At 40.9% G+C, this 21,320-nt stretch overlaps 1 protein-coding gene across 2 annotated transcripts; it reads right to left on the minus strand.

The window, feature by feature from the left end:
* Nucleotides 1-5,451: 5,451 nt before the first annotated feature.
* On the minus strand, nt 5,452-20,731 carry LOC106567799 (SWI/SNF-related matrix-associated actin-dependent regulator of chromatin subfamily A member 5). 2 transcript variants are annotated; one of them, XR_006758374.1, is made up of 25 exons: nt 20,461-20,731; nt 19,557-19,625; nt 19,040-19,206; nt 18,741-18,841; nt 18,195-18,295; nt 17,303-17,482; nt 17,021-17,176; nt 16,756-16,887; nt 16,126-16,194; nt 15,087-15,196; nt 14,729-14,955; nt 14,096-14,217; nt 13,460-13,612; nt 13,040-13,172; nt 12,481-12,626; nt 12,266-12,394; nt 10,478-10,588; nt 10,102-10,215; nt 9,396-9,518; nt 9,104-9,236; nt 8,816-8,934; nt 8,097-8,309; nt 7,249-7,312; nt 6,296-6,406; nt 5,452-6,013 (listed from the first exon to the last, which is right to left on the minus strand). XR_006758374.1 is itself a non-coding variant. In XM_014137543.2 (24 exons), the coding sequence occupies exons 1-24, from the start codon at nt 20,515-20,517 to the stop codon at nt 5,945-5,947; spliced, it is 3,045 nt and encodes a 1,014-aa protein (XP_013993018.1). In that variant the 5' UTR covers nt 20,518-20,731; the 3' UTR covers nt 5,452-5,944. The 2 variants fall into 2 exon arrangements, 1 of the variants encoding a protein (XP_013993018.1); XM_014137543.2 differs by lacking the exon at nt 7,249-7,312.
* Nucleotides 20,732-21,320: the final 589 nt, after the last annotated feature.

Raw genomic sequence — 21,320 nt, forward strand, 5'->3', positions numbered from 1 at the left:
ACTATACTTCCCCAGGGTTTTTGATACATGAGCAGATCAACCACTTTAATTAAGAGAGGAGGAAAATTGCACACTCACCCAGTATGTATTCAACACCTACTCTGAGATAAACCACTTCAGACGCCATAAATAAACATTTTGAATCCTGTACTTCAAAAAACTGATAATTACAAGCAAACAGTGCAAATACTGTTTCAAAGTCACCAGTGACCACTTACTGTAGGTCTGGATCGATCTGTGGCCATTGACCAGGCAGGTCTCTTCAGTTTTCATCTAAATGGATTCTGCAATGGATTTATCTGTTCTGTCCCCTATGACCTCACCCATTGATGGTCACAGCAGATTTTCTCTGTGTGAGCGGTAGCCGACATGTTACATGATGAAGTCAACCTGCCAGCCTTCCCTGTAGCTCAGTTGGTAGAGCATGGTGTTTGCAACACTAGGGTTGTGGGTTCGATTCCCACGGGGGGCCAGCACAGAAGAAAAAAAAATTTATGAAATGTATGCATTCACTACTGTAAGTCGCTCTGGATAAGAGCGTCTGCTAAATGACTAAAATGTAAATTTTGGTACATCTACAAGATCTAGGCTACTATAATGTATGTCCACAATAAATTGGAAGTTAGGAATAGGAAAGATTTTGATATTGGATATTCTGCATTAGGTATTTAGAAACCTCAATATGTTGACTTAGGTTTTCATTATTCTGTCATCGAAGTTTAAAAAAATAACATTTCACCTGAAAAAACATTATTCATAAGATACTAAGAAATTACTGCCCATGGGTTTGTATATCTACATAAAACTAAAAATCAAAAATAATTTTCTTTCTACCGTATTTTGATATACATTTCATTTCTGTCTGACACTGTCTCTGTCGGTCTCTTTGTAGAATAAATCTGAGGAAATGAACAGTGAGTTATGATACATTCTTCCTCCCACCTCAAAAATACATTGTGAGATTGGAGTTCCAGCTCATTTAACAGGCAGAAAAAGTGGGAATGCCATACTGGCTCTTGGACTGGGAGTAATTTAGATTGTAATGAGTAATCTAGGCCATGTCCTGCCCCAGGAAGTGGAATCAGTGTGTGACTGAATACAGAGGTTAATTCAAGCACCTCTACAGGTGTTGGAGAAAATCAGAGCTCCGCTGCTGCTCTTTAATACAGTAGTCCTTTCCTCAGATCAGAACACATCTGCTGTGAGATTGGATGCAGGGCTCTCTCTTTTAAATAAAGTGACAGGTGACCCAGTTGTTCGCCATGTCCCTGTGCCCATCTAAAAACTGGAGGTCCAGCAGAGCATGTCTGACTTTTTAACAGCGTATGAGAGGTGAAACATTGACAGCTCTCATAAAGCCAGATCGATTTCCAATCAGCAGCGGTGGCCAGATGTGCCTGCACACAGGAGAACAGGGGGAGGGCTTATTGAAGAATTTTGGGAGCTGGTCAACAGGTGTACTGTTAAACTTGCTGTGCTAGATAAAAGATAGTATGGCGGTACCACGGGATGTATGTGGTATTTCAATTCGGGGAAGAAGTGAATCACAAGATGCAGGAGGGTATGGAAGAATGGTGCATGGGTGGGTGGGAAAGCAGATGGAGATGATGAAAAAGTACTTGGCATTGGCTAAACAATACAATAGAAAGGCAGCAGCAGGCAGTTCTGACAGCAGAACTAACAGTTATACTAAGGCATAGTGGCAAGGCACTGGGAGACAAGCCAGCAGCAGAGGAGGCCGCGGGATATTAGGACTGGATGTCAAGTGTTAAAAGAGTAGGAGGAATGGTAAACTGAATTAATTACAGGCTTCAAAGAGACCCTCTATTTCATTGTACTGTATGTCGCTCAGATGGCTGGCTGTCATGTTGATGTCGTCTGTTATGCAACTATATGAATTATATGATAGGCAAGGTGATATACATAGAAACAACATACTGTTAAAAAAACGTATTTAACAACTTGGAAATCAAGTCAGAATTTAGGATTGCAAAATTTCGGGAACTTTTAATAAATTCCCAGTTTTTTTTCGAAATCCCGGTTGGAATCAGGAGGGAATAAGCAGGAAATCCGTAATCCTCCAACCAGGATTTCTGGAAAACCAGGCAATATATTGAACGTTCCCAGAATTGTTCAACCCTTGTTAGCACTGCACATCCCATACATCCTACTGTTCTTTCCACAACTAGCACCTTGGATAGAGTACACCTACACAGAGCTGGTATAGAGTACACCTACACAGAGCTGGTATAGAGTACACCTACACAGAGCTGGTATAGAGTATACCTACACAGAGCTGGTATAGAGTACACCTACACAGAGCTGGTATAGAGTACACCTACACAGAGCTGGTATAGAGTACACCTACACAGAGCTGGTATAGAGTACACCTACACAGAGCTGGTATAGAGTACACCTACACAGAGCTGGTATAGAGTACACCTTCACAGAGCTGGTATAGAGTACACCTACACAGAGCTGGTATAGAGTACACCTACACAGAGCTGGTATAGAGTACACCTACACAGAGCTGGTATAGAGTACACCTACACAGAGCTGGTATAGAGTACACCTACACAGAGCTGGTATAGAGTACACCTACACAGAGCTGGTATAGAGTACACCTACACAGAGCTGGTATAGAGTACACCTACACAGAGCTGGTATAGAGTACACCTACACAGAGCTGGTATAGAGTACACCTACACAGAGCTGGTATAGAGTACACCTACACAGAGCTGGGCACAATGGTTCCCTTTTCCCAACAAGGAATAAACAGCCTTTCGCTTTGGGGCATTGTGATAGGGTCATGTGTGAATGTAAATCTGTAAATCTGTCAACCACTACCCAGGGCTTTGGCATCTATCATGCATCAAAACGATATGCTGAAGTGATATTAGACTGGGAGGTCATACCGATTGTGGGGACAGCATAAAGCTCTTCTTAGAACAACCTAATGAGGTGTATAAATACAAATATAAACAATATTCATCAAAACTGGGTGGGAATGGTAATGATTTCCATCCTGTTGTTCATTTAGTGATTGGTGAGGTGATTTGGTCCAAGTAGGTCACTTTAGTCCTGAAAAGGTTCTGCAGAAAACACTGGAAGACAATTAATGAAACACCTATCATTAGCATTGCTAATTGGGTTGTAAAACAGAATAAAGTAATCTTGCCATATGTAGAACATTGCTCTCTCATCAGACAGCAGTTAGCGCTGTAAAGGGTGTCATCTCTCATAACCTGACTGGCAGCCATCAGGTGATGGAAAATTACTTGGAGACAGGCCAAGTAATTTTGGGCCCCTCTATTTCTGGGCCCAACAGCGAGAACAGAAGCTATTATCATGTTCACAGGGTGTTTAGTTGGCCAAATAGAGTCTGAGGGGCAACATTGTGTCCTCCTCACAGACAGAGCTGATGCCATTTTGACTGGCCAACATATACATAAACTGAGAAAATTGAGTTAAGCATTTTCTGCAAACATATGGATTTTTCACATAAGTGTTGTGGATCAAACAATCAATAAACATATCTCTGTCTATTTTGTATGAATATTGACAATCGGTCCAGGTAAAATGAAAGATGTTATCTCTTCACCCATAATGTAAATCGTTCCAAAACTACCACAAGGCAACTCCAATGCAAATTTGGCCATTTCACACAATCTATTTTTCTATTGAATAGTGCTAAATTGGTATGAAATGTGTAATTTCTGATGAAAGTTCACACTTTGATACACCTATTGTGAAAAATGCAGATGAATACTATCTTTGCAGAAGTCAATTACAAACTCACGGTCAATAATATCATTGTCAACACACAAATTCTCTTTGTGACTGAGAATTATCTCTGAGTACAAATCTACAGGGACAAGTACTAAGTAAACTTGAAAACATCACCTTTCTAACTTGTCTTGAGTTGTGTTTCATCAGCCCAGTCTCACCTGGGAAACACAGTGAAAGAGCCAGGAAATTCGAGAGTTTGTTTTTGCTTTCCTTTCTTTTAAATTTTTTCCTCCTTTGTTTCTCATGGCAATCTCAGAGGGTCTTATTATTTCTTAATTATAGATAGGCTGGCTCTACGATTGGGGACAGTTTTATGAGGGCTGTCATGCATCATGGCTCCCTTCTTCTCACCGAGCATTTATAAGACAACAGTTCACCTTGGGCTATTCTCTAGGACAACAGAATGACTCTCACTCTTTAACTAAGGGAATCAGACGCATCAGCACAAAGAAATGACTATTTGACACATTGTCAGTGTATCACACAATGGTTGTCTTTCTTTCAGATGATGCAGTAGCCCACAGTGTAATATTTTATTGATTGACAATGCACCCAAACATAATACACACAACTACAATATTCTTATTCAGCATTAATGCATCGTATGTAGTTTAGTCTGCTAAAATAGGCTTACTGTTGTCACCAGTCACAATTTAAATTGTGTATAACAACTACAATAAGTGACACAAACTAAAGCTCCTAATTAGTGCAGGATTTAAATAAATACATTTTTGAAATGACAAATGAGAACATCACTGTTAACTGATAATTAGATAATCCATGCATTTGGAAGGAAGTTACATTGTTAACATTTATCACACCTGAGTGATCATCATGTGTTAATTATAACTAGACTACATGTAGCTCCACAAAATACTTTTTGAAGCTCTGGCAGAAAACACCTTATGCAAGCTACTGCGATTCACATTCAGTTCTCCTACAGTTGTTTGTAAGTTTGTTAGTTAAATTGCAGGGGCTAATATCCCAGTCTCCATCAGATCATGTTAAGCAGTCTCAGAGTTTACACTCTCTGAAGCAGCAATTCTATCTAAATTGGATTAACGGTATGTGTGTGCTTTTTGGAAACAATAATACAAATAAAAAACGAGTTGAGTTGGTTCAAGGCGAAGATCAACATGACTGCAGGGTGGTTTGCAATATAAGGGGTTTCTTAACAGGTTATTTAAATGACACGATGAATATAGCTTATTCTTAGACTTGTCCCCTGCTTCAACGCCACCTTTTATTCTAGGACAGCGTTAAAATGCCCCCATGTGGACATACAGTGTAACTTCATCCTTATTAAGAATTGGGCCATGGAGGCACGAAGAGTTCCTCCCAATAACACATGAGCAGCTTAAATTCAACCTCATTGCTCAGTAAAGATTATTATTGCTCTAGAACTTGTTAAAAGGGGAACTACACACATTTTATCCCTACAAAAATGGGGGTCCAACACGTTATCACAGTCAGTGCCAAATACAACATACAGTATGTTGGTACTAGGTAGTGCCTAATACTCATGGTCCTTTTGTAATACTATCTGCTAATGTTGGGTTCACAGCGTCCTTTACATTAGTTTAGTGATTTTAATATAATGTAGGAGGATTTTGTGAGACATATCAAAATAGTTACTTGCAAAAAATGTCAACTACTATATAATTAAGGTTGGATTTTGTTTAATAAGTGAACTGACACATAAGAAAATACAACAGGAAAAGCGAAATACAACAATCACTTTTTGTTCAAATACCAACACAGCTTAAAAGGATAGATGAAATTAAACTAAATATAAAAGAGCTTAGGATATGTGCAAAGCAATAGGTTATATAAAGTGCATAAGGGGAACCACTTAATGAAGCATAATAACAATGTGTCAAACACATAGCTTAAACAACAGCCATCGTTATTTCACCACCAATTACACAAGACATGAGACAACAATCAAAACAAATCCTTACATACGTATATAGCATGTTGAGTTGAAAAGTGCATCAAACACTTGCAAAAACAGCAATACAAAATGTCTTAAAAATGAGAAACCACTCACTTCCACAGAAATTACTACAGCTATTGAATGTTGTGTTTGTATTTTTTTTGTGGGTAATGAATGCTGTTTGTTCATGATGGGAGCTACATTAGTTCAATGACGTCTTCAGGCTCTGGCTTTCTTCTCTTTGCGTCCTGTGGCTTCTGATGACGCATCTGCCTTCCTTTTGTGAGCCTTAGAATACAAATGACATTAGAATCAAATCAATGACATGTCTACATGTAAATGTTACAATGTATGTAATCACTGAAATATTAATATTCTAACACATGAGTATTGACACATTTTTCATGGTAACATGGTTTGGAATCCTCAAGATGGTTAGCCAATACGCCATTTTCTTCCCACAAAATGTTTACCCCAAAAACAAAACCCACTGCTTGTGTGTTTTTGGTTAAACCCATTTTGTACCTTAAAATCTGTATATGATTGTTTTGAAACGGTAAGATCAATTACCATCTGGCTTTTTGTGGTCCTTTTCTTCTTTTCAGCACGTTCCTTTTCCTCAATCTCCATATTTTCTTTTTCGATGAGGGAGATGAGAGTGTTACAGCGTCGCTGAAGTTCCTGGGGGAAGAAGAGGAAACTGTTTGTAGAGAAAACAAAACGATAGTACAATGGATGTCTGATGTTCTTCTCGGTTAGCCAGTCTGTTTGAAGCAAACCATTTTTTTTATATTTATTCATTATTCTCCTCGTGTGGTTATTACAGCTTTTGTTCATAATATTGACATTTTAATAACCAAAACAGTTCATGTAACATACCACTTTGTCAAAAACACAAAGTAATGATAAATAACCCCAGAGAGGTAATCCAGCAAACAGGGGACGTTCTGAGGACATTTGGCAATGTTCCCAATAACCCCAGAGGTAACCTAGCAAACAGGGGATGTCCTGAGGACATATGGCGATGTTCCCATAAGGTCCCTTAAGGGATTCGGCATGACGTTATCCCACTGACGTTCCGAGCACATTCTAAGAACATTACGTGATGGTCCAAAGGGACCATGCTCTGAGGGACCATTCTCTAGTTCCCGGTTTGACCCAGGGATATTTTTAAGATGTTCTTGGGACATTGTGTTATGGTCTCCTGAAGGTCACCTGAACGTTCTTGGGACATTGTGTCACGGTTCATGGAGGTTTTGCCTAGTTCTGGTTTGTCCCGGGGATGTGCCCCCGAGAAAATGTTTAGGACATTCTTGGGATGTTGTGTCATCGTCCTCTTAAGGTTCCCTGAACATTCGTGGGACGTTGTGTCCAGGCCCTCTGGAGGTTTTTGTTACGTGATGGTATGGGGGTTTTAAGGTAAGTGGGACGCTGTTCAGCTAAAATAGTGTAAAAAATCTTCAATCAACAAGAATATGATTACATTTGACATGATCACTAGTAACGTTTCAATATGACCCCACCTGGGTTTTGAAATCTCAACCTCTGGATTTCGGGTGTGCTGATCTTTCTGCTGCGCCGCAAAGTCTGTAGAAATTCAGAAGTCCCCTACACATTCATTTCGTGATGTCCTGGGGATGTCCTAACGACTCATTATTGTTTGCAAGGAAGTGTCTATGTATGCGTGAACCTGAATAGTCTTTCCTCCCATGAATTCCCATCCATCTCAACTTGTAAAGGAGGGCCACATTGAAACAAATACAATTCTATATTCAGCCATACCTACTATAGATCATGTGAGAGGAAAGCAAACAAGATTGTCTCTGAACTCACTGCAAAGTCTATAATAAAAGTAATAAAATTAGTTTTTATGATGGGTCCAGAGAAAGCAAAGGAGTAGGACACCAAAGCCTCATTTACACCTTGCACTAACATGTACGTTTCCTGATCTGATCAATATGATCCAATCACTATCTGATCAAGGTTTGTCGCGTCGACACATTGTACCTAAATGTGTCTCTTATCCGTCCACTGTATCCGCATTGTGACCAGATTAGCTGGTGCCTCCATGTATGCAAATGATTTGACATACTATTTGAAATAATAGAAATGTTAAAAAAAATACAGATGCCATAAGTCAATGGTGCTACATGTCAAATGATTTTAAAAGCTGCTATAATGACGACCAGGATAAAAGGTGTACGTTAGCACTATGTATAAACAGGGCTTAAGACACTGGAACTGGGTTCATGAACTATCCAAGAGGTAGCCCAGGTGTCATCTCAAATACTGTAAGTGTCCCCATGTTTGCTCACCCAAGACTTCTAACAGCTGTAACATAGATAGTCAAACTGTTCAAGACATATTGTACCATGGCAGTTCGGGACTTGATGAACCAGTCGAATCTGAACTGGGGAGCATTCCGGACACACTGTCGGAGTTCTTCATAAACATTCTCCTTGTCAAAGCCCATCTTGTGGAGCATACAGATCAGGAACCTGTCCTCCTCCTCCGTGTAGTTCTTCCCTTTATTGGTGCCATACTGAATCCTCAACTGGTGGAATGGGGCCTTGTATCTCGCAATCTGAAACGATCAAAACAACATTTCCATTTAGTCAATTTGAAAATAATAAGTAATCTTAGAGCATACTCAAATAAAGGTTCATAGTAGCAAATTTAAATATGTAATTTCCAGAGTATCTACCATGGAAAATACAGTGCCCTCCGTAATTATTGGGACAGTGAAGCATTTTTTGGCTCTATACTTCAAAAGTTTGGATTTCAAATCAAACAATGACTATGGAGGTTAAACTGCAGACTGTCAGCTTTAATTTGAGGGGTTTTCCATCCAAATTCCAGCACTTTTTGAACATATTCCCCCCATTTTAGGGGAGTAAAAGTATTGGGACAAATTCACTTACTTGTGTATTAAAGTAGTAAAAGTTAAGTATTTGTTCCCATATTCATAGTACGCAATGACTACATCAAGCTTGTGACTCTACAAATTGTGGATGCATTGGCTGTTTGTTTTGGTTGTGTTTCAGATGATTTTGTGCCCAATAGAAATGAGTAAAAAGTACAGTAGTTGACCTTAGCATCCAGCGCCTTCTTAATGCTGATCCTCCTCTGGATGCGGGCCTCACCACGCTCGATCTGAGCCATGATTTTTTCAATATCCTGGAGTTCATTGCACCGCTCCCAGAAAATGGCTTGAAAATAAAACAAGAACATGTATGAAAGAAAGGACTAGTGTGGCGCATAAAGTTATTAGCTGTAATAACCATGGTTATTTAAAACAGATACAAGAATGTGTCTATAGGAAACACAATTATAATGGAATAAATATGAGGATGATTCTGATGAGGACCGGTATCTTACCAGAATATTCAATGACTTCCTCAGGGTTTTTCCCCTCGACTTCCCGAGCAATGTTGTCGATGTCATCACGGCCGTATTTCTCATTGGCTTTAATGAACTGATTGAAATCTCGCTTGTTCCAACTTGTGAACCCCTGTGAAACAACATTCACCACAAACACAGCACTTGCTTAGATACAAGCTTTAGAATGTCCAATAACTTGGCACTTTTTGTGACAAACAAATAGGGATCTTAATAAAATCATTTATGCAGGAATCTAGAAAGTTGTATCTCGCCTAGCGCCCTGCAGTACCTGTGTGAGTAGTTTCTCCTTCTCCTCAGTCTCCTCGGGACTGAGGGGCCCCGCCTCGTCAATCTTCCTCTGCTCCTCCTTCTGCACCTGGGCAGCGTTGGGAATGTCAGGGCTCCTGGGGACCTGCAGCGGCACAGGGGAGAGAACAGACACACAGCTCCTATTAGAGACAGCTCCAATGAGAAATAACACTGAACGGCTCCGTCTCTCGCTACGAGGCAAGAGACTGCTAAGGCTGGGTGAAGCGATAGACAGGCCTGTTGGGGAACCAGACTAACTGAACAGATGTACCCTGGGATCAGGTGGCATAGGGGGAATGTGTGTGTGTGTTCTGTGGTTCTGGCACCATGGAGGAGCACAAGCTCCAATCTGTCTCAGTTCAGCAGCCTGCCCTGGCAGTGAGTGCCTCTGCACAGCGAAGCACTTGGGATACTGCTCACAAATGTCAGAGTTGAGACACACTTCTATGGACTCTATCCACCACTCCCATGAGTAACATGTTGGCTCTGTGAAAGCCCAAACCAACAGATTTCAAAATGTTGTTTTTAAATATTGAACTTTGTAAATTGTTTCAGTAAAATAGAACCAGCAAGACGTGGAAACAAAAATACATTACTATAAACGGCCAAGCTTAAAACTACTGTACATAAGACAACATGGGCACACTTTATCTATCAGACAATGAACTTAACTACAGCTCTCTTACCTTGTAGCCAATAGTCTTCCTGTAATAAAGGATCTCCATCTCCAGCAGCTCAAACAGGCGAGGAGGAAAGAACTGGAAGTCCTGTATGTTGGGCTGTTTGGGGGGACGTGGGGCCTGAAATACATTCAGCATTATTAATCATGTTCTGGTGAGCAAGATTAACATTTACGCCACTTCCATGGACATCTTTCTGACCTGACTGGCCATCATTATTTGGAAGAATGGGGAAACAAGACAAAGGATTGACTACTGACTAGCAACTCACCCATGAACATGGGGGCAGCCCTTGAATAAGCATGTTGTTTATAAGCAGGGATACAAAGCAAGGCGGCAGCCCTTGAAGTTTCTGTGTGCTTAATCTGTGAGTGGGCGTTACCTTGGGGGCTCGAGGTTCACTGACACGCAGGGCTTCTCTGAAGTAGGCATCCACCGCATAGTTGGCTTTCCTCTCTCTTTTAGGAGGCTCGATCCATTCCATCATACTCAGCTACAAAACAAGGCCAGGCCATGACTCACAAGGGGAATCAACTCAGTATACGGTATATGATGCACACCTCATTTCATGGTTATGGTAGTTTCATAAAGTTTATGTCATAAGCATCTACAGTGAGGGGAAAAAGTATAGTAGGTTCATTTGAACAGTGAGAGACAGAATAACAACAAAAAAATCCTGAAAAACGCATGTCAAAAATGTTATAAATTGATTTGCATTTTAATGAGGGAAATTAGTATTTGACCCCCTCTCAATCAGAAAGATTTCTGGCTCCCAGGTGTCTTGTATACAGGTAACGAGCTGAGATTAGGAGCACACTCTTAAAGGGAGTGCTCCTAATCTCAGTTTGTTACCTGTATAAAAGACACCTGTCCACAGAAGCAATCAATCAATCAGATTCCAAACTCTCCACCATGGCCAAGACCAAAGAGCTCTCCAAGGATGTCAGGGACAAGATTGTAGACCTACACAAGGCTGGAACGGGCTACAAGACCATCGCCAAGCAGCTTGGTGAGAAGGTGACAACAGTTGGTGCGATTATTCGCAAATGGAAGAAATACAAAAGAACTGTCAATCTCCCTCGGCCAGGGGCTCAATGCAAGATCTCACCTCGTGGAGTTGCAATGATCATGAGAACAGTGAGGAATCAGCCCAGAACTACACGGGAGGATCTTGTCAATGATTTCAAGGCAGCTGGGACCATAGTCACCAAGAAAACAATTGGTAACACACTACGCCGTGAAGGACTGAAATCCTGCAGCGCCCGCAAGGTCCCCCTGCTCAAGAAAGCACATATACATGCCCGTCTGAAGTTTGCCAATGAACATCTGAATGATTCAGAGGACAACTGGGTGAAAGTGTTGTGGTCCGATGAGACCAAAATGGAGCTCTTTGGCATCAACTCAACTCGCCGTGTTTGGAGGACGAGGAATGCTGCCTATGACCCCAAGAACACCATCCCCACTGTCAAACATGGAGGTGGAAACATTATGCTTTGGGGGTGTTTTTCTGCTAAGGGGACAGGACACCTTCACCGCATCAAAGGGAGTGGCCAGTCTCCAGACCTTAATCCCATAGAAAATCTGTGGAGGGTGCTGAAGGTTCGAGTTGCCAAACGTCAGCCTCGAAACCTTAATGACTTGGAAAAGATCTGCAAAGAGGAGTGGGACAAAATCCCTCCTGAGATGTGTGCAAACCTGGTGGCCAACTACAAGAAACGTCTGACCTCTGATTGCCAACAAGGGTTTTGCCACCAAGTACTAAGTCATGTTTTGCAGAGGGGTCAAATACTTATTTCCCTTATTAAAATGCAAATCAATTTATAACATTTTTGACATGCGTTTTTCTGGATTTTTTTGTTGTTATTCTGTCTCTCACTGTTCAAATAAACCTACTATTAAAATTATAGACTGATCATTTCTTTGTCAGTGGGCAAACATACAAAATCAGCAGGGGATCAAATACTTTTTTCTCTCACTGTATGAATAGCATACTCTGTAAGTCATCTCTACCTCTATCATACAGTATTCACAAAGTTCAATAACTGAGATGAAATTAAACCTGAGGCACAAGGGAACAAGCTAATCTAACGAAGTACAGTATCATCTCAAGCGTCTCTTTGATGCTATTAACAGGTCATGAGTCATGACAAAGCATGTAGTAATGTGATACCTTTTGCTTCTCTCTGTAGTCCTCCCCTTCAAAGTTGTAGAGGCTGGTCTCTGCTCCTCCTGTGTCCACCGTGAAGTTCCTGAGGGAGCTCTCTCCCAGAGACTCCATGCGCTCGTTCATCTCAGCCGTCTAGGACAGGTCAAAGGGACAGGTCAGCACAGAGAACCAAACAGCCAGTCTGTCAACCAAACACTATGTGCTGTTCCCTCACTCACCTTCTTTGCCCCCCTCTCTAAGATAGTGTTGATGTCTTCGTCTGTGAGCTCATTGTCTTTGGAGGCGAAGACGTGAGTGGCCCCATGCCTGATCATCTGCAGCATCTCATCTTTCCCCAGCTTGTTGGACTGCTCCATCAGCCTCCCTGGAAAGTTGAAAGATGTGAGAAGTAGTTGCGGTGTGGGACTGAATGTACCCTGCAGCAGCCTCTTACATTCATGTCTTAGGGTCTAGATCCTTCTGTAAACTGATAGTAGTATCTGTATCACAGGAGGCTGCTGAGGGGAGGACGGCTCATAATAATGGCTGGAATGGAGTGAATGGAAACCATGTGTTTGATGTATTTGATACCATTTCACTCATTCCGCTCCAGGCATTACCACAAGCCTGTTCTCCCCAGTTAAGGTGCCACCAACCTTGTGTGATCTGCATACATGCATGCGGTATAATTTTGTCCCAAGCCTAACCAAGGTCTGTCTGTCTTACCTGTCCCAAAGACCATTGCTTAACATGTAATGACAAACCATGAAGATGGAATCAAAAAAACATGCTGAATACCTTGTTGTATAACTATGGAGTCTAGCCTCAACTTCATCTCAGCTCTTTCTACAATCCTCTCTTCGACTGTATTATCAGTGATGAGGCGGAACACACGCACTGGTTTCTTCTGACCAATCCTATGAGCCCTGTCCTAGAGAGGCAAAAACAAACACACCGATTGCCTCAGTTGATGAGGTGTCTATTTCTTTGAAATACAAGCCAGTGTTATAAATTAACATTACTAGTATTTTGTATGCATGACATAGAATTTCACACTAAATGACTAATACTTACTTTTCCAAACACTTACATTTACATTTACGTCATTTAGCAGACGCTCTTATCCAGAGCGACTTACAAATTGGTGCATTCACCTTATGATATCCTTAATATATAGATGTACGTTTCCAAGGAAGCCACAAATGAAATGTTTCTCACCATTGCTTGCAGGTCCACTTGAGGGTTCCAGTCAGAGTCATACAGGATGACGACGTCTGCAGTTGCCAGGTTAATGCCCAGACCTCCAGCTCTGGTGCTCAACATGAAAATGAACTTGCTGCTGTTTTCAGCATTGTAGGCCTCTATGGCGTCCTAGAAACACAGCCATAAAGCAGGGGTGTCAAACTCATTCCATGGTGGGCCTAGTGTCTGCAGGTTTAATATTTTCCTCATAATTAAGAGCTAGACAACCAGGTGAGGGGAGTTCCTTACTAATTAGAGACCTTATTTAATCAATCAAGTACAAGGGAGGAGCGAAAACCCGCAGACACTCGGCCCTATATAAAATGAGTTCAACACCAGTGCCATAAAACATTAGGCAGACAATGTCTAAAATATCAGTTGTTTTCATGTAGTTGAAGTAAAGACACTTTACACATTAGAGCAAACATTTTTACATTTTACAAGCAGGGTCAGTACGAGCACGGTCAGTACGAGCACGGTAGACAAAGTGGTGGCTTAAACTAAAGTCCATGGTTGATTTGATTGAACTGTTCCACTATAGCTCCTTATGGTTTCCATGGGAGCCTGTGTTGTGGTCAATGAGGCCTCATCAGCTGAAGTCATGCTCCGTACCTGTCTGGCTTCGTGTGGAGTGTTTCCATCTAGACGGCAGTACTCATAACCTCTCCACATGCAGTAGTCCTCAAGGATGTCAAGGACCCTGGTCATCTGGCTGAAGATGAGGACTCTAGACCCTGGCAACCAATGAGACAAAACATAGTCATTCCATTAGAGAGCAGAACAGCATACATACACTATCAGGTCACATAGCTCAAATGCAATCTCCAAAGAGAGAAAATTATTCATAGGGTTTCTTGCATGGCAGGAAGGTTTGATTCATGTCATTCTAAACGAGCATGGCTGATTTGAGAGTCAAATGAACTTCTCTCATCAGGAAAACTTCACAAGAAAATGATCAATTCTACATGTGAATCCTGATATCCTTCGACAGTACGCAATCTTTTGAGCCTGCGTCCTCTGAGGTTGTCCTTGCCTTTTAAAGACCATTATGTACTTCCATATATCAGAGTTTGCATAGACAACCTATTGCATAGTCTGTTACAACTGCAAATGTACAGTGACAACCGCAGATCAAAGCTCTTTGAGATAAACACATCAAATATACATGAAGAATGTATTCTTGTTTAAACCCCCTTTTTCAATGGGATAAACTACAGTAAAATCATTGAATGATGGGTGTATCACCTTGTTCCTGGACTTTGGGCAGCAGTTTATCCAGGGCCACCATCTTGCCACTGTTGGTGACCAAGTGACTGTCGGTAGTGTAGGGGGGCCCGGGCTCGGCCCCGTCAAACAGGTATGGGTGGTTGCAGCACTTCCGCAGTTGCATCAAGATATTCAACAGACGCATCTTGTCCGTTTTTCCAGAAGAATTGAGGATGTCAATGTCTTTCATCAGAATTCGTGTGTACCTAACAAAAATAGAACAAAACATTTTTTCATTTGAAATTATTTTGGAAAGAATTTAATTAGTAGAAATGTTGAACCAACACAAGCTATGGGCAACACTGGGAAGGACAAAGTATTTGAACCAAAAACATACCATTCTCGCTGCATCTTACTCAGTCCGAGGTAAATCTTCACCTCTTTTTTGGGAGGCAGGTTTTTCTCCACTTCAGCTTTTATCCGACGCAGAAGGAAAGGCCTCAGCACCTGAACAAACAGCATGTTATACACAAGAAGGAAAAAACTCAGCACCTGAACAAACAGCCTATTACACAAGAAGGAAAAAACTCAGCACCTGAACAAACAGCCTATTACACAAGAAGGAAAAAACTCAGCACCTGAACAAACAGCCTATTACACAAGAAGGAAAAAACTCAGCACCTGAACAAACAGCCTATTACACAAGAAGGAAAAAACTCAGCACCTGAACAAACAGCCTATTACACAAGAAGGAAAAAACTCAGCACCTGAACAAACAGCCTATTACACAAGAAGGAAAAAACTCAGCACCTGAACAAACAGCCTATTACACAAGAAGGAAAAAACTCAGCACCTGAACAAACAGCCTATTACACAAGAAGGAAAAAACTCAGCACCTGAACAAACAGCCTATTACACAAGAAGGAAAGGCCTAAGCACCTTCTAGAGCCTGACATATATGTTTATTTGGGTCCAATACCAATTCCGATTTTTTGGGGGTTAAAGCTTACCGATACATCTGCCGATATTCTGTTTTACAGCAGAAAATGTTTCTTTCCCCACACAGATTTCTCATAAATTGCCATCCAAAAGAGCAATTGCTTCAAATTTTGATTTCTTACATTGTGACAATAATGACATCATGAGAAGTGTTCAGATCAGCATGACATTCCCTTTTCTCATCCTATTTATTGAATATCGGTTATCAGTGGAATTATCAGCTGATAGCGATATAGCGTTTAAAAGGTTAATATCGGATGATAATATCAGTGAACCGATATAAACGGTCGGGCTCTAGAACAAACAGCACATTAACAAGGCAAATGCTTATCTAACTAAATAAATAAAAAATTCCATGTATTAATGCAACAGAATAATAGATAAGGAGAATCCTGCAGTAATCTCTGAGAGTAATGGAAATGTGAAACACAGCTTACCGCATGCAGACGCTCCACCAGCTTCTGGTCCCCCAGACAGTTGTTGGTGTCAAACCAAGAATCAAAGTCCTGAGAATATAAGGAACATTTTCCTTTTGTTTTCAACGAGTAAAGATTTTCCATGAAAGTGCAAAAGATAATTTTGCGGGAAAAAGAGAGTAATGATGATTCTGCTTTGGCTTCATTTGCAGAGGGGAATGTGTTAGAGAAAGGACAGGATACATATGATAAGCTAAAGCTTGTGGGGGGGAGGGATCCCAGACAAACTTGGAGGAACTGACAACAGAACAGAGCAGTGCCTGAGGGGGAGGCCTGTGCTCGGGGCTACCTTTCCCTCTCTGACACATCATGGAAAGACAAGAAACATGTCAGGTGGGGCTGAGGACTTCCGTGATTGAATGATGCTCATTGAAACTAGGTGGTATAAAATGGAACAACAAAAAACATGAAGTTACTGCTGGAGGGTCTTTTGATACAAAACAACAAAATAATGCAGTTCATTTTGCCTGGAGCGATATGATTTTATTTTATTTTCTTCCTCCATTTAGTATTCCAGTCACATTCATCTAAAGGAGAGGAATATTACTACTAGAGAAATAAACGGAGAGAACAGACAGAGGTAGCACTCACATTGGCAGAGTTGAAGACATCAGGTAGCAGGAAGTTGAGGAGTGACCACAGCTCATGGAGGTTGTTCTGCAGAGGTGTTCCAGTCAGGAGGAGACGGTTGGTGGTTTTGAACTCACGGACAATCTCTGAGAGCTGACAACACCGGACAGATGTTAAGATTACATAAATATCATTCAAAAAAAATGTATTGGCCAGAGTTTAAGTAATTGAAAAGTAGAAAGAAAAGCTTGGTTCAGACCACAATTATTTTCATTCGAGTTCATACCTTGGACTTCTCATTTTTTATCCTGTGAGCTTCGTCGATGACAAGGTATCTCCAGTTGAACTTCTTGAAGACCGATTTCTCTCTGATGACCATCTCATAGGATGTGACACAAACATCCCATTCCCCTGGCATCATGACATCGCGGATGAACGCCGCCTGGCCAATAAGGAGAACGTTTGTCAAAGGAGTCATCTGTGGTCTTGGTTAGCTACCCACTTGATAATGCTTTATAAGAGGGCACATTTTCAATCAGTGTCAATCAAGAGAAAAAACAGGACATACTCTTGCATCCTTGTCCCCAATAAGACAGACAGCCTTCAGGGTTGGTACCCAGCGTTTGAACTCATTCATCCAGTTGTGTAGCGTTGATTTGGGAACCAGAACCATGTGGGGGCCTGGAATGTTCCTGTAGTGCTTCAGGTATCCCAACAATGCAATGGTTTGGAGGGTCTTCCCCAAGCCCTGTTGTCAACACACAATTCTAAAGTTGGTAGTTCGAGCCCTGAATGCTGATTGGCTGACAGCCATGTTATATCAGATCGTATACCACGTGGACGACAAAACATTTAATTTTACTGCACTAAATACGTTGGTAACCAGTTTATAATAGCAATAAGGCACCTCAGGGGTTTGTGGTATATGGCCAATATACCACGACTAAGGGTTGTATCCAGGCACTCTTTGTTGCGTCGTACTTAAGAACAGCCCTTAGCCGTGGTATATTGGCCATATACCACACCCCATCGTGCCTTATTGCTTAATTAAAAAGTGGGTGGTTCGAGCCCTGAATGCTGATTGGCTGACAGCCGAGGTATATCAGACCGTATACCACAGGTATGACAAAACATTTATTTTTACTCTTCTAGTTACGTTGGTAACCAGTTTAAAATAGCAATAAGGCACCTCAGGGGTTTGTTGTATATGGTCAATATACCACGGCTAAGGGCAGTATCCAGCACTCAGCGTTGCATCTCCCTTAGTCGTGGTATATTGGCCATATATCACACCCCCTCGGGCCTTATTGCTTAAATAAACAACCTGTCATACACAGCTTGACTCACAACTAGTGGCACTTACTTACATTTGGATATAGATATAATATACATATTTATCTCAATATAAGGCTCTGGCACTTAAACTATTGTTAATTGCATGTTTAAGGTACAGTCGTTACCATTTCATCAGCCAGGATTCCATTAATGCCATTTTCATAAAGGGAGATCATCCAGTTGAGACCTCTGACTTGATAATCTCTCAGCTCTCCATTTTTCACATCTGGAAAATAAAATAGGTTATGTCAGTAGCCCTTTCCTGCAGTCAATGACCAAAAGCGCCCTCTAAAAATACAATGAAGATCCGATGTTTCTATGTCAAACAGTTTTGTTATATTTCAGTCTTCTGTGATGTATATAAAGTGTAATATTGGGATGCAAAATGGAATACATTTCAACTCTATATCTGACATGGTACCCATAACCATCAATGTGTGTGAGGTGTATATTTTTGTATCAAAGAAGATTTGTTTAAGACTACCAAGAATCACTCTGTATGACCCTGATTTAAATGATATTCGTATCCATTGTCGGCTATTCTCAAATGGGAGCTAATTAGGATTAAAGGTATAGACCTGATAGAATACAACACTGAGTTACACCTGCTACTGTTCATTTACACAGAGAGCATTAAAATGAGCTTTTAAAGCTATATGAAAACATCATACAGGATGGGGACTCTTCAAAGCGAACCAAGACATTAGCTGCCTTCCTGCTCTCAGATAACAACTCCTCATCTTCTTCTTGTTCCGTGCGTCGGTGGCGGTTACTGTAAAAACACAGGAGGCAGACAAATAGTTTGTAAAAATAATGATATCTGGTATTGGTACAATGGTAAGCAGATTGTATTGTTTATTATTCATGGTTTACTGACCAAAATAGCTTGTTTATTTAAAATAACAGACCTGTCGATTCAAAAACATACAAATAATGTCAGGACTCTTAAAACAAGTCAGCAGTCACATACTCTCCAACAGAGAGGAGATTTTGTTTCTCATCCTGTTTAACGCGAGGTCGTCCAGGTTTGACTTTCAGGGGTGAAGTAGGAGACTTCTGAGATGCAGGCTGGATGAAGTGGGCAAAGAGTTCTGTTTGCTTGAGCAGAAACTCAAACCGGTTCGCTCTATCTGTTTTCTATAATTAAAAGACAGGGGAAATAAAAAGTTAAACCAGCAGGTTATGTTTTACTAGTAAGGATATGGGATCAATGTTATGCTAAACTGTATTTTTGCCATTCACTTTCCCTATAAACTGCAATACCAAACATTTACCACAGCGGGGAGCCCATTGCAAAAGTTGGTGAAAAATAAATGATGAATAATAAATATATCAAATATCTGGCCCAGAATTCAACCAAGATGTGATTACTCTGTGTGACGTGATAATCCCTATAGTAATATGTCTTGTAAATGCATCTTAACATCTCAAATGAATCCTATTTAGATATCTATAGAGAATGTTTGTGAGAAAGCAATTTGTCTCACCCTTTTCTCCTCATACTCTGGATCCAACTCTCCCTCCGCCTTGGGCACAGCCTTCACCGGTGGCTTCAGCTGAAACACAGTAGATAGACTACTTTATTACATTCTCAACCTACTGTACATATTTATGATTTGGTAACATTCAATCAATGTAATGTGCAATTTAAAACAATTTCATTTGGCTATTTCAGTGAGCCTTATTAAGGGAATTTGTTGTGTATTGTATATAATTTCCTCTGAATTAATGCAACATTATTCTACATACTGAATGATTATGGTTTTGGTTGCAAGTCGGCTTCATGTGACGCTTGTGCAATCAATTTTGTGCACGTTCACATATTGTGTGCTCAAAATGTATAATAAAATGTGCAAAAAGTTATGCCTTCTCAAGTTCAAGCATTTAGCGTCACCTTTAATGTTAGGCTACTCTTCATAAAACATATTACATAGCTACTGTAGCTAGCTATAGCCAACTCCACAGTCCCCAAAGCACAACAGCCAGTGTTGAAATTGACAGCGAATTTGCTTGAGGCTGCTCGTGCTGCGTGTGTTGTGCTGCCTGTGCTGAGTGAGACGCACAACAAGCTTCTACTGTACAGTCAGAGGCTCGGTCTGGGACTACGAAGCTTGTCACGCTGGTTACAAATTGGCAGCATTTATAGAAGTCTACGGGGATATTGGCTAAATGTCTATGAATTGCACGACGAAACCCTTTGTTATGTTTGCTGGCCAGCACAGCGTCTGACCTGGTAGCTAGCTAACATCTGTAAGAGAGCTATGCAGATGTGCAAGCCTCCTTCCCGCCATGTTCCCCCCCAATTGAACAAAACTGCAAACTTCTAGCAACCTAACAGTACAGTGTATCTCATATTTCTGGAAAAGAAGATGTCTGCTTTTAAATGCTCACCTCTTCTTCTTCGGGTACAGGCTCTCTGGAAGTTGAAGGAATCTCTTCATCTGACATTCTGTGGACTCGGTTTTTATCATGAGTTATTTTAGACCAGACTGTAAGTTATACATGGCAAAAAGGCTTGCTACGTCATTAGACAGACTGTACATTGTGAGCATACGCCCCCTTCATAATATCTCGCGAGTATATAGCATTGAAACACCGCGATAACACCATGTACGCCACTAGAACGTTCGAAATAATATTGGTAGCCCTGTTTTATTTCAGCATTAAGGCATGAAGGGGTTATATGGCCAATATACCACGGCTAAGGGCTGTTCTTACGCACGATGCAACCCAGAGTGCCTTGATACAGCCCTTAGCCGTGGTATATTGGCCATATACCACAAACCCCAGAGGTGACTTATTGCCATTATAAACTCGTTACCAACGTAATTAGAGCAGTAAAAATACATGATTTGTCATACCCGTAGTACAAGGTCTGATATACCACGGCTGTCAGCCAATCTGCATTCAGGGCTCTAACCACCCAGTTTATAATGTATTTATAAACTTGGTGGTTCGAGCCCTGAATGCTGATGGGTATGACAAAACATGTATTTGTTTATAAGTAAGCAATCCCATGGCAACAAAAACATAAACAATTAAGTAAAAGGACCTGCTTTTCTTTCTTTCTTGGGTTGTTATTGTAAAACCTCATTACAGTTTATAAGCCACATTCTTCAAAATCAAGGGGTGTATTTTATTTGTTGAAAGGAGGCCTGCTGCAGATCTACCACAAGATGGCGATCAGGGACAAGCATTTATAACTGTCTCTCACCAGCCGTAGGCAAACTCGGCAAGCTAGACCATTTAAT

The sequence above is a fragment of the Salmo salar genome, chromosome ssa13 (assembly GCF_905237065.1).
Source record: "Salmo salar chromosome ssa13, Ssal_v3.1, whole genome shotgun sequence".
Lineage (NCBI taxonomy): Eukaryota > Metazoa > Chordata > Actinopteri > Salmoniformes > Salmonidae > Salmo > Salmo salar.